General features: G+C 47.0%; 1 protein-coding gene across 1 annotated transcript in view; it reads left to right on the forward strand.

Annotated features, from left to right (window-relative positions):
• Positions 1–8,867: 8,867 nt before the first annotated feature.
• The window catches only part of LOC124074921 (tenascin-X-like), a 22,234-nt gene continuing 17,295 nt past the window's right edge, over positions 8,868–13,806 (forward strand). Inside the window, exons 1-4 of the mRNA XM_046418270.1 lie at positions 8,868–9,239; positions 9,352–9,409; positions 9,732–9,944; positions 10,653–11,462. Coding sequence (XP_046274226.1) covers positions 9,099–9,239; positions 9,352–9,409; positions 9,732–9,944; positions 10,653–11,462 — 1,222 coding nt within the window. The 5' untranslated portion in view covers positions 8,868–9,098. The remainder of the gene's footprint in view (positions 9,240–9,351; positions 9,410–9,731; positions 9,945–10,652; positions 11,463–13,806) is intronic.

Consider the following 13,806-nt stretch of genomic DNA (forward strand, 5'->3'; position numbering starts at 1 on the left):
TGTGTTTTAAATTACATACTGAGAAAAGTGAATTAAGTCTAAAAAACAGATGTGTTCACTTACTGACCCAAACATTTGGCCCGACCAGCAGGCAGCTGATTGGTGGACACACTGCACTGCATGGGTTTTATATGGCTCCATCTGCACTGTGTGTGTGTGTGTGTGTGTGTGTGTGTCGACCCCTCGACCGTCCACTCGCTGTGGAAACTGTGAGTCAGAGCGGCGCTCTGTGTGGTCAACATGTGCCCACCTCATCCCAGAAGAGTCGGCCTCCATCACTCTCTGCACTCGAGTGTGTGTGTGTGTGTGTTCATCTGCCAAATGACCAACGGGTTTGTGAAACCCAAAGTATTTCATCTCAAAGCTTTTAAATTGAACTCTTTGCTAGTTTTTGTGAAATGAGTGAACTGGACCTCTCACAGTCCAGCACAGCACAGGTAGACTGTTACCTGTCCAGCACCTGCATCTGATTACTCTGTAGCTCGTAGGTGTTTCATTCCCGCACAGCACAGCTGGCTGAGTGGAAACTGCAGTCCAGAAAACAGCCTGACAACACGTCACATCTCAGAGTAAATAAAGAAGCCATTCTCAAACAAGCTTTGAGAGACTTTCGCTGTTCGTGTCTCATAAAGCTGAAACAGGATTCCTCGCCGTCGCCGTGTGACTGACAGGTTTACAGCGGGCTGACGGTGACCCGTCACACTGACACGCATTCCTTCCAGCCGTGCCGAAGCTTCTCGTCTTCGCCACCTGGAAGACACCAAACTAACACACATACAGACCATTCAGGCTGAGCGAGGTGGTCTCGACGTCCTCGGTATCGTCCTGCGGCCCGTCCTGGAGGATCTGGAGGTGTTGAGATGTGATGAGATCATCTCTCCAGTGAGTTCTGGGTCAACCGCGGGGTCTCCTGCCAGCTGCACGTGCCTGTAAAACCTCCAAAAGCAGCTGGCTGCACCGGTCCGCCTGGTGCTCACAAACATCACGCCAGTTATTTTTCTCCTGCGTTGTCTCGTGTCCTTTAAAATGTCTGAGTGGGACTGATGGACGGACTGATGCTCTGTGAAGTAGCCTGGCAGCCACAAGACAGGACATTGATGAGCCGACCCTCCCTTTAGGTGATGTATTCTGTGTTGGGTTCAGCAGCAGTGAGACAGGCAGGCAGGCTGGCAGGCAGACAGACAGACAGACATGCTGGCAGACAGAGGAGACAGACAGACAGGCTGGCAGGTAGACAGGCAAACAGAGTATGGAGTCCACTGTCCCCTCCACTCTAATGCATCCTCAGTTTGGAGAGCCGGTGGTCTGGGAACATCAGGACCCTGCACACACACACACACACACACACACACACACACACACACACACACACACACACACACACACACACACACACAAGCTAATCAAAGTGCTGAGTTTAAGCCCTGCAGATTTGACAATTTGTTTGAAAATCTGATGTTCTGGATTTTAAGCAGATTTTAAGCATTTTGAAGCGGACTGGATTTATTTTTAATTCAGTCTGATGTGCACAACCTTTAACTGACTCACGTGTTGTCCTGCACTTCATGTTTAAAAGAAAGGAACATTTCACATTAAACTGAGGAAACAGTCAGCGTATTGTAAGACTGAACGTCTTGTCAGTTTCCACCATCAGTCTGATGTGGCCCTGCGGTGGAGGTGAGTCAAACACAGAGCGAGGACTGTGGAGCACACAGGAAGTCACACTCTGAACCGCCACACAGGGCGCCGTTCACTTTCACATGAACCCAAACACCAGCAGGATCACTGAGGACTCAGCGGGGACAGGCCTCCACCTCACATCCCTCTGATGGAGCTCAGGTTGCAGCGGTCAGACCGATTCACAGGAGATTCGGCTCAGAGGCAGCCCGGTCTCAGCGAGTCCGTCTGATGCTGTTCACGTCGTGAGGTCACCAAACTGCTGCTGCAGGCGAAGTGACGAGACGCTACAGCCAAACAAATTCCTACACATCACCGCTGTGTGTGTGTGTGTGTGTGTGTGTGTGTGTGTGTGTGTGTTTCTCATGTCAGGACTATTCTGCTCTGTGTGACAGCAGCTGTTCAGCTTGTCAGACTGCTGGAATCGAACCAACAACCTCTCAGCTCTCTCCCCCGACACCCGGCAGCACAGACTTCTCAGCACCCACAAACCTGCAGCAACAGGATTCATTTCCCCGTGAAAAACTGCCACGTCCAGTTGGTAGCTGGCAAACTTCATCTGTAGAAATCTGGGGTCATTTAGGCCATCCAGGGAATAAATGTAATGGGAAATTGGGGGCCATCAGGTGTTGTGTGACCCCGGAAGGGCAAACGGTTTTTTGACCGCTAGTGGATCGCTAATGCAACGCTAGTGTATTGGAATTGATTGAATGGGGAAAATGAATGGACTCGTTCTGTTGTTGCATTGAACATAAAACATTGTATGGCACAGTGGAGACGCGTGAACTCATTCATGATCAAGAAAGGAAAGTGGGACAACTCAGCGCATCAGAAAGGACGCTCCGGGGTCAAACCCCTCAATAGCTGGTAGTAGACTAAGCTTCTATAACATTCAATAAGAGTCGTAGTTTGGCAATAAGTTAGCATAATGCTGCTGTTTTTAACCCTGCACTACATATTTTGGGGTCTTCATGACCAACAGGTAGAAACAGCTTTGAAATCAGTTTGTCCAGGAAACTGAAGCTGTCATTTCACTGTGTTCAAAGCCTCCACACTTCTCCCGAAGGTTCAGAACCAAACTATAATCGAGACAAAAACGCTTAAGAAAGAATTGTTCATTAGAAAATCAAGATGGAAGCGTTGACGTGACACCACCAACTTCCAGCTTCCAGCCATGTGTGTGATATTTTCCGCAGCTCTCGGTGTGTTTTTACGTTCCCACGAACTCGACTCTGCTTGGCTCAAAACGCATGTGGTGCAATTAGCCTTCCCTTCATTGTGCATGTGTTCCTGGTTTCTGATGCATTTCGGTCTTTTCAGGGCTCCCCGGAGACCATGAAAGCCGGGTGATGAGCCTACAGGAGCAGACTGCAGGGTCGGAGCTGGTGGTTAAAGTCAGCAGTTAAGGTTCTGTCCACAATGTGGACCACAGGAGGCAGGAATTCGTGGTGATGTCAGGGTATGCGACCGTGACGAGTGTCAAAGGCTTTGTGGTCACTGACCCCAGTGACCACAAAGTCAAAGTTTAGACTCTGGGTGCTTACTTCAGCTTTGTTCATTAACTTCTCAGTCATCTTTTGTTAGAAATTCATCGTAACCTTCTCTGCTGCTCATGGTGTGGCATTTGATGTTTCAGTAACGACAGGGAAAAAGGGCTTCAACACTGGAAGGTCACATAACATGAGAATAATGCAGAATTGATTTTGTCATTAATAATTAACTTTCTGCAGGTCGCCCGAGTATCCAATTCACAAATCCACTCAGATTAAAGTTGTTAAACTTGCCAGGTGCAGAAGGACGATGCATCAGCTGTCAGTAGGTGAAGGCTAATAAATGTGTGTGTGAGTGACGTTTGCAGCCCAGGGCAGCTTTGGGTGTCAGTTGATCTGCAGGTCCGTCAGGCTTCAGGGCCAGGCTGTAAACTTGACAGTAAAGTTGACTGGCCTTTGGCCTCCGATTAGCCTGAAGCCACCACAGTGTGTGTGTGTGTGTGTGTGTGTGTGTGTGTAACAGAGCTGACGTCAACCTGAGAAGCCTGTCCCAGCCTGTCAAGCGGTGAGACTGATGACAATCAGACAGCTGAACGTGTATTTCTCAGTTAGTCTCAGTGAAACGCCTTCTTGTAACGTGTCAAAGTAAGTAAAAATGATTCAAACTGCGGCGACGGGAGGAAGAAGCCTTCCAGGAGGTCAGTCGGGGTTCAGTCACGTCGTAAAGTTGACGGTTAATAAACATGATTGTCTTCGGTCCTGGTCTGAAGTCGTGCACATTCTGCCCAGGAGACTTCAGTGCAGAAGTACTCAGATCCTGCACTGAAGTACAAGCAGAAGTACAACAGGCACAACAGATTACTGTACTGAAGTGTTAGCAGCAGCAGGACTCGGTTTCGCTCTGCCAGCAGATGATTCAAGACTCCAAACCGAAGCTGAAGACCAGCTTCAACCAGAAGGTGGAGCAAACCTCCCTGACGGAGTCACCTTCTCATTTGCCTCAAAGCTCCTCTGCTGACCGTCTGAACTCTGCCTTCAGTCAGCAGACGGCTTCAGGCTTTTCAGTTTGCTTCACTCACCTTGAGCAGAGTTTACTCGAAACCTTCGACATCAGCAGCTGTAGAAATGAAACAGTGATGGATGTTCACATCAGTTCCTATTCGTCTCTGACATACTGCAGTCTGACCGAGCAGCCAATCAGCAGTTACGGTCGTTCATCAGAAGTTTGTCTGGCAGTGAAGCTACACGCGTGACGAACAGCAGGCGCTCACGGACGCTTTGCACTGCGGGGTCAGTGAATGCACATACAGCTCACTTTAGATGTGCTGCTTATCTTTAATGCGCTTCTGTTTTATTAAGTGGCCTGACAAAGTTCCCTCTGAGCAGCTCCATGTGCACTTCATATCTCCCTGTGTATTTTTACTGCGGAGGTGCAGTAGTTGTACTTCAAGTGCGGGTCACATAATAAAAGAAACTGGAAGCATCGCGACTTCCTGCCTGCAGCTGCTGCCCCTTTTGTCCTGCACCACCACCAGAGGATTGTTGTACATCTTCTCTCCCCGAACAAAACACAACTGAAGGCAGCAGCCAAGTGTGTGTGTGTGTGTGTGTGTGAGATGTCTGATACTGGAGCTGCTTCACCAGCAGTGGACGACCTGCAGGTTTGTCAGCATCAAACTCTTCATATGTTTTGTCTCTGACAAAACACGTGAAATTTTTAGGCCCCAACTTTCCCTTAAAAACACCTAAAAATTCAGATGTTTTCCATCGCAAATCCTCCACCCAGGAGGGACCCGTAAAGCACACAGAATTACATCAGAGAGAAAGAGAGGAGGAGGAGAGAGAGAGGAAGAGAGGGAGGAAAAATTCTTCAAGTATGAGAAAATTTTACTGCCCTCCTCCCCTCCTCCCCTCCTCCCTCCCTCCCTCCCTCACTCTGTCCATCTCTGGTCCTTGTGGTCCCGTCGGTCAGTCAATGAGAGCTTCACAGGAGCTCGTCGCAGCTCGCAGCAGGTAGGACGACTCTTAAGATTCTCCACATTCACTCACCGTCTTCAAAGACGTTTGAAATAATTCTTGATATTATAGATGCTGCATTCATATGCAAAAGGTCTGAATTCAATTTGCATTATAGCTGAAAGAGCTGACTGACAAAAAGAAAAAAATAAATGAAAAAGATTATCGATTAGTTTTTTTGTCTGGTGATGAAGAATTGAATTGAAACTTTTATTTTCATATTTTCAACTTTTTCAACTGCAAAAGCATCCAGAAGAAAATCAGATCCATCATATGTTCAATATTCTGAATCTTTTCAAAATAATTCAGAAAAGAAAAGTCAGAAAAGTTTGCAGTGAAGGTTTTGGAAGATGCTGTGCAGTATTTTCTGATTTCTGACTGTGATGGCTCACACTTTTCATTTATTTTGAACTCGTTCTGTTCATATTTTACTTCAGTTTTGTATTTACACGCCTGAAACTTTTGCAGTTTGTCTCTGACTGCTCAGTTTTTGCGAGTAATTGTGTTCAGTGTTTTGTCTGTATGGACTCAGCAGTGTCCTTCAGCACACGTTGAGTATCTTCTGTGTTTATTTCAGCCTCTTTATATTAATCCAGACAGACAATGAGGCAGATTGCTGCAGGAACGCTGAGAAAATTCACAGCATTTGTTTTGGAGAATAAAAGACCAAACGATCTGTTAAGACGACGATTTTCGACTCGCTGACATCGAAGCGTCAGGTCACTTCCAGGGAATTTGCTTCACCTCGAGGCTCCTGTTCAGATGTCAGCGCTGCAGTGCAGTAATTGTACTGCAGTTGTATGTGAAAACCACACTCTCTGTGAGTGACGGAGCTTCTCGTGCTCCAAAACATTTTTCCGTTGCTGCATCGTGTGCCTGATGAATTGTGTTATGTTATGTGTATCATGTGTTATCTTATTATGCAAAAACTATTCTGACCAGAGTCGAACCAGCTTTTTGTTATTTGTTCTCCTCGGATGATCCAGTTTGCTCCCAGTCAAAAGCTGCAGAGAAAGTTGTTGAAGTTAAGATTTTTTCATTTTCAACATTAAGTTATTATTGTGAAAGAAGATTTTCTTCCTCGTCGTGTGTTTCCATAGTAAAACCTGCAGCGTCTGCAGGGGGCGCTGTGTGGAGTCTGATGCACGTCCTCGAGTGATGTCACTTGAGTCAGCGCCGGCTGCAGACTTTGAGACCTAAACAGATCTGCTGTTGTGGAGTTAGAAAGTGAGCTGTCGCTGCTCCTCATCTCCACTTAGGTGAGCTGCTGCTAACTCCTGTCGAGTGAATCAAGCTGAGCTGCATTGTGGGTAACGTAGTCACCGGCTTTTGACAAAGAGGAATCAAAAAGAAGATATCTCTGACTCTGACTGCATCCATTTTAGCCTCTTTTTCCCCGTCCATCGTGAGTTTGACGATGTTGTGGCGTGAGATCATAGTTGTGATGCTGATGATAAATTATGAGTGTTGGAGTGCTGATTTTATCAGCTATGAACATACAATCTTTGCAGTTTAAAAAGTAAAGGCCTCACCTGAAGGCCTCCTGGGGTCAGGTTTAACCACAGCTGAGTTTGCTTTGCTTCAGAGGAAAAGATGAAAAGCAGCAGCAGCAGCAGCAGCAGCAGTGAGAGGGACAGTGAAGGCGAGGCTGTAGGGTCTTTATGGTCGTCTGTCCGTCGGCCTCCCGCCTTCCCTCAGAGGGCCGACCACGGCAGCTGGAACAGCCGTTTCAGGCAGGTATTTACAAGCTAACTGAAGTCGATCGAGGGGGCTGAGGTCCAGACAAAGATGTAAATGAAAGCGCAGATGCTGACCTCTTTGTGTTGGGTCGAGTCAGATGAACATGTGGGCAGAAGGTGTGGAGTTAAAACGAGTCGGGTTCACATCAGATACGGGAGTCGGCCCTGGAAGGAGAAATACCACAAGTACTGCTGTCTGCACGGATATTTTTACCACCAAAATACGCTTAAAGTAAAAGCACTCGTGATGCAGATTACTGATGCATTAATGTTTGAATGATTTTAATTCACTTTTGCATCTGATGGAAGTTCAAATCAAATGAAGTGAATCCAAAGTATAGTAAAAACTCGTTTCAAATTGTACTGAAGCATAGTATGAGGGTAAATGTACTTGATGAATGTGATGTTTTTCACTGAGGGGGAAGGAGGAGACGTAACATTAAGAAGTTTTAACGAGGTAATTGAACTTTGTGGGGACAAAGTACTTAGTAAGTTATTTGTAAAATAAATGATAATGTAATGTCACTCTTTAATTTGGGACAAACTCAAACTTTACCTGCAGGCAGCGTGCAGCCACGCAGCTCCTGATTGGTTAAACTGCTGCAGTAAACCCTGCTCGCCCCCCTCCTCCTCCTCCTCCTTCATCCCTCCTTTCAATGCAGTGTGTGTGTGTGTGTGTGTGTGTGTGTGTGTGGTCAGACAGGACTGAGAGGTGAAGGAAGAGGAAGTGAGCGGGGAGGTGATTTCCTGCCGTCTGTGTGGACGTCTTGTGCTTTGATTTCTGCTTTTCCTCAACATGCTAACATTAAAGCAGACGCGCTGATCCTCGTGTTCTCGCTCGCTCACGAGGACGTCACAGCAGCAGGTTTCCTCATGCAAACCTGTATTAACCAGCTCAGGTCGTAAACCTCTCAGGGGGACACGGTGGTCAGACCGTTGTGGGTTTGACTCACACTGTGGACTGTCTCAGCTACTGTGTGTGTGTGTGTGCGTGTGTGTGTGTTCATACAGGAAGCCATTCCAGTAAGCATAACTGACTGTATAAGAGAGCAATGATTTTAAAAATGTCTGACAGTAAGCTGAGTGATCGCAGTACAATTTTGAGGTTAAAGCTTTAGTCACTTTTATACGTATTAAAAACAAAATCTAAGTGATGGATACATTATGATATGATAGTGGTCCTTCATTCCCACTGCTGTCAGACTGTACAGCTCAACCTCTCTTCCTCCCTTATGAGGACTTGTATATATCTGTATTTTGTACTGTGTTCATTTGTAAATTGTTCATTTATTATTGCAATACTTTTTGCACACTTTTTGCACTCTTTTTCTGTTCTTGTGAGCTGCCACGGCAGGTGAATTTCCCCACTGCAGGATCAATAAAGTTCACCTTCTTATGTTATCTTATGTGCTAGCAGCAGTATATAAGGTCATGACAACGAGCTCATAATGAGTACTGCTCTTGGTACTTTTAGTATATTTTGCTCTCTTGCTGTCATCGCTGAAGCCGTTTCAGCTGTCCACATTCCTGAGACGCTCTGCAGCTCTGGAGGAAGATCAAATGATGAAGCTCTTAAGACGCCCGCCAGAAGTCAGGATTAGCTCTGACCGCTGCTGGAAACTCCAAACCAGCCGGGGCCAAACGTAGCCAATCAGACCCGAGGATCCACTGGAGACAAATTAACCAATTAGAGTGTAAAGAATAATCAGAGGATCAGTGTGATCCCTGTGCCCTCAGGTGGGAAGGCTGTTGGAAAAACTGGCTGCAGGATAGCAAATTCCCCGTGCAGACCAGGTTAGTTTTTCCACTGCGGTTTACGGGCTGACACGCTACACTGACGGGCCCATAAACAGCTAATGGCCCCATTTCTGCTAATTGTGACCAAAGTGGAGGCTGCAGAGCGAAGGGGAAACTTTACGGCGGGTTTAAAATGTGTGTTTCTGTCTTTGTTCCAGGAGGAAAACCCCTGGAGGAGCAACGACCAGCCTGCCATCAGCTCTGCAGAGTCTGACTGCTGACAGAAACCTGCTGCTCAGCGCTTCATCCATTACAACAAGTTGAAAACAACCAGCTTCACGTCAACCACGCACACACACACACACACACACACCCTGCTTCAGTCAGCTTAGCTTTCCAGCTTCTTTCCTCCCCTCTTTTTCCTGCTCCGACCCCAGCGATGTGTCCCTCCATCCCCTCCCTCCTCCCCCTCCTCGTGCTCCTCCTGGCTCCTCCAGTCCTCCTGACCCCATCGACCTCGCAGGAGTTACAGGTCAGAGGTCAGCGGACACCGAGGGACACCAGGCAGGACTCCATCAAGGTGAGTGATGAATTGATGGCAGCAAACCTGATCCCCCCTGCTGTGTCTCCAGCTGCAGATTTGTGACACAGTGAAATGCCGGGATTGACTCCGCCCACTGTCGTTGTCACAGGTGCTGATCTCCGAGGGCTGCGCCACACAGGGCGACTCATCCGACGCCAGTCACGGAGGCAAGAACCTGACGTGTTCATTTTATGAATCCTCCTCATTGTTTAAACCACAGTACTTCATCAGTACTGGTGGTGCTGGAGGAAGTAGTCAGATCCTCTACTGAAGTAGAAGTACTTATAGGCTACTGTAAAAATACTCTGTTACATCTCCATCTAAGTAAGCTGTCAGATAGGTTGTACGTAGATTATTTGAAATGGGATTGCAGTACTTGACTAAATGTACTCAGTTACAGTCCACCACTCAGTACTGGTCTGAGTCCTTCAGCCTCCATCTGAAGTTTCAGTTTTCCTTCAGCCTTCAGCCTCTCTGTCTATTTCCCAGGTAAAGAAATTGACCTGAGTCCAGGTTCTCCTCTGGTCCTGACCCATAAGATCAAACTGGTCCCGTCGGGATCAGGACCCGGGTCCTGTGGTTGCGAGGCGGACTTTGCTGCCCTGCGGGAGCGTCTGGAGAGGCTGGAGAGGGAGGTGTCGGCCCTCAGGGAGAAATGTGGAGGAGCCGAGGGAGGCTGCTGCACCTCCAAGGAGAGCAAAGGTAGAGACAGCAGGAGACTGAACGAGTGGATCATCACGAAGGCTTCTGGTTCAAACCCACAAACTTTACACACAAAACCTCTCATGGATGTTCAGTCAGTTAAATTATGTTTGACAGATTTATGTGAGATTCAGTCCATCACGTGATAAACTGGCAGAGTGCGAAGCATGAGCTAACTGTGTGTGTGTGTGTGTGTGTGAGCTCTCAGCCAAGTGTGATCTAAGTCTCGACCTCCTCCCACTTAACATCCCTCCACCCTCCTCTCAACAACAACAACACGCACGCACACACACACACACAGCTGAGGGGGGGGAGGGGGGTAATTACACTTGAATTACAGCAGATTGGACCTTGACTTGTCATCTGCTAACATGGAGGGGGAGAATTTATGACCTATACTGCAGCCGGCCACCAGGGGGCGATCCAGACGTCCAGACTGTTTGTTTGTTGTTTTTGTTTTTATGGTTTTTGGCTTGTATTCCTTTCGTGCACATGCACGTATGAAACACAGCAGTAGGAGTTAAATTCCTACATGAGAGATGGAGATTACAGTTGAAGAACATGGAAAGAAATTGTATAGGAAAGCATAAAAATCCAAAAATAAAACATATGTATACAACATTTTCTCTTCAAGTGTTTTAGGGTGACAGTTTGCGGTCAGTTTGTTGGCAGTGTCCGATCTCCCACCTGCCTCTTCCTCTGCTCCAGGTGCTGGTTGCTTCATCAAACCAGACATCAACGAGTGTCCCAACGAGTGCAGTGATCAGGGTCGCTGTGTGGACGGCAAGTGCGTCTGCTTCCCAGGCTTTAGCGGACCCGACTGCAGCGAGTCCGACTGTCCCGGAAACTGTAACAACAATGGACGCTGTGTGAATGGACAGTGTGTTTGTGATCCTGGTTTCACTGGACCCGACTGCTCCCGGAGAGGCTGCCCTGACAACTGCAGCAACCAGGGCAGGTGTGTGAACGGCAGGTGTGTGTGCAACAGTGGCTTCACAGGACCCAGTTGCTCAGATAAAACTTGTCCCTCAAACTGCAACAACAGGGGGCGCTGTGTCGACGGAGTGTGTGTTTGCGATGATGGATTCAGCGGCCCAGATTGCTCAGAAAGAACTTGCCCAAATGACTGCAGCGACCACGGGAAGTGTGTGAACGGGAAGTGTGTGTGCGACAGCGGCTTCACGGGAGATGACTGCTCCGACAAGTCCTGCCCCAGAAACTGCAACAACAGGGGGCGCTGTGTCGACGGACAGTGTGTTTGCGATGATGGATTCAGCGGCCCAGATTGCTCAGAAAGAACTTGCCCAAATGACTGCAGCGACCGCGGGAAGTGCGTGAACGGGAAGTGTGTTTGCGAGGCGGGCTTCGCGGGGCCGGACTGCGCTGCCAGAGGCTGTCCAAACAACTGCAGCAACAAAGGACGGTGCGTCAAAGGAAGGTGTGTCTGTCGACGTGGCTTCCGTGGACCAGACTGCAGTCAGTGCGAGGAGGGGATGACTGGACCAAACTGTGACACTGGTGAGTCATAACCCCACAAATTTCAGAAGCCCAAACACAGTGGGGGGCCTTTATGAACGCCGTGCAGCTAAATGTTCAAAGTCTGCAACACGACTCTGTTGCTAATTATGCATCCACAGAGGGCCTGTTTACACATCCGTCTCCACTGTCACTTTGGCTTTGTTTGTCCCCATGTGGAATTGTGGTTTACACTTTACATTTACTTAGCCCAGATGCTTTGCTTCAGTGTAATATCTCCTCACATAATAAGTTAATGGTCTGCACACACGAGAGCAGACACTTTGTCATTTTCTGGGAGGATGAAGAAGATGAATGTTTTACAGAGTTTGGACATGTTTTGCTACGCTTGTCACGTCAGTCATGTTGAGTGTTTTGTAATTCATTCACCACCTGCATCACCATCTTATTTTTTAGATTTCTCCTCACTTAGCTAATCTCTCAGACTGTTTTGCTGTTGTTTTTGTTGTTGTCAGGCTACGTTAGCGTGTTAGCTCGTCTGTGTTGGAGCTCGTTCAAGCAGCAGTGCTTTGAGCGATGGAGCTGTTTGAGTCACGGAGCAGCAGGATCCGGACCTGCCGCCCATAAACCGCCCTCAGACTGCTGGCCGATGGCTTTCTGTGCAGCCTGAGGCTCCAACGGGACAAACACGTGCATGACTGTTAAGAGATTTTCCAAATGTGACAGAAGTCTGTACATCTGAAGAGCCACATGAGAGGGAGTGAAAGAGAGAGCTTGACCACATTTTTGAATTTTTGGTAAAATACCTTGAATGGGCGCACCAGAAATGTGCAAATCGACCTCTGCTTCTTCTTCTTCTTCTTTCATATCTCCATGCTGGCTGGAGGTTTTAAGTTTCCAGGACGTCCATCCGTCTGTCCGTTGGTCTCATTGTCATAGACGCAATATCGCAGCAGTGATATGAATCCAAACACATGGATTCTAACAGTTACACGTTTTCACCTTCTCTTCGGAATAAAATGTGCACGTTGTATGTTTCACACACACGCCTCACTTTGTCACTTCAGTTCGTACGTGAAGTGCTCATCACGTTTTGGTAATCGCTTATGGGAAACATTACGTCAGGCTCTCAGTGACCCACTGAGCAGGGAATTTTTCAGCACTAATTTATTAGAAACTCGTGCAGTAAAAGCAGTCTGTGAGTTATTATGTGAGTGTCAGCATGTGGTTGTGCCAGGCTGAGAGCTTCATGTTGGCAGCTTCACATTTCTGAGCTGCACTTCGTGGAAATACAACATGTCAGAAAATGATTCTCACACGATTCCTGCTTCATGAAACGTGTGATAAAATTTCAGAAATGACTGGAAAGTTGTCATTGCAGTTGCGTGAAATGGTGAGTTTTCTAAACTTTCACATCATTTGTTAATGTGAAAGTTGGAGCACCAGAACAACCAGTGGTGGAAGGTCATTGAAGTAAATGTACTTCACTCGAGCATTTTCATTTTATACTATTTTATTCTTCTCCTCCACTGCATCTCAAATATTTTTTACTGTTTCGTCTGACAGTTTTAGAAGAACAATTCATCACCTTCATCATAAGTTTTAATTATTTATTATTTAGTGAAGTTAAGGATCCGAAAATTTCGTCCACCCCAGCAAATAAAAAGACTTCAAATAATGACACAGTGTATGAAGTTTCTCATTATTTTGAGACAGTGATTCATCATTTCGGGAATTTTTTTTACACTTTTCCGATACTAAAGCATTCATTCAAGAAAGTTTCACGTTATAATGACTAGAGAGCTTTTTTCTTCATCACACTGGCACAAATGGGCTTCCATAGAAACATCACCACAACGTTATCACGCTCCTTTTAGCTCTGTTTCGGTCTCCACCCCCTTCTTGTTCACTCTTGTCTTTTTCTGAGGCTCTCAAAGACATTGAGCTACTTCTCCCTGATCTGGACCCCCACATCATCAACCTGCATGTAACATTTAATGACAAAAACATCCTCACTGCAGGTCAGATAGAACAATCTGTCTTATTGTTGTGGTGCCAGCGAGCAGCGAGTCATCGCGGCTGACGCCAAACTCTGATACTTATATCACTTCATTTTAGGTGGACGTCTCAATTTCAGCACAAGTCAGCAGCAGCATGAAGCAGCAGCATGTCTGCTGGTTCGTCTGTTCCACAGCATCAATCACATGAAACCGAAAAACAGACGTGAGGTAGAAAACCCCCCTCCAGATGGAAAAGGCCTGGGGATGCATATCAGTAAATACCTTTGTACTAACCAATCAGTGAGTTAGGACATCACAGCTCTAACCAATGGGACAGCAGGACTTACTCCACACACCTGATGAGGTTTCATGTTGTTTTTTATGTC

This window comes from Scatophagus argus, chromosome 17 (genome assembly GCF_020382885.2).
Source record: "Scatophagus argus isolate fScaArg1 chromosome 17, fScaArg1.pri, whole genome shotgun sequence".
NCBI lineage: Eukaryota > Metazoa > Chordata > Actinopteri > Scatophagidae > Scatophagus > Scatophagus argus.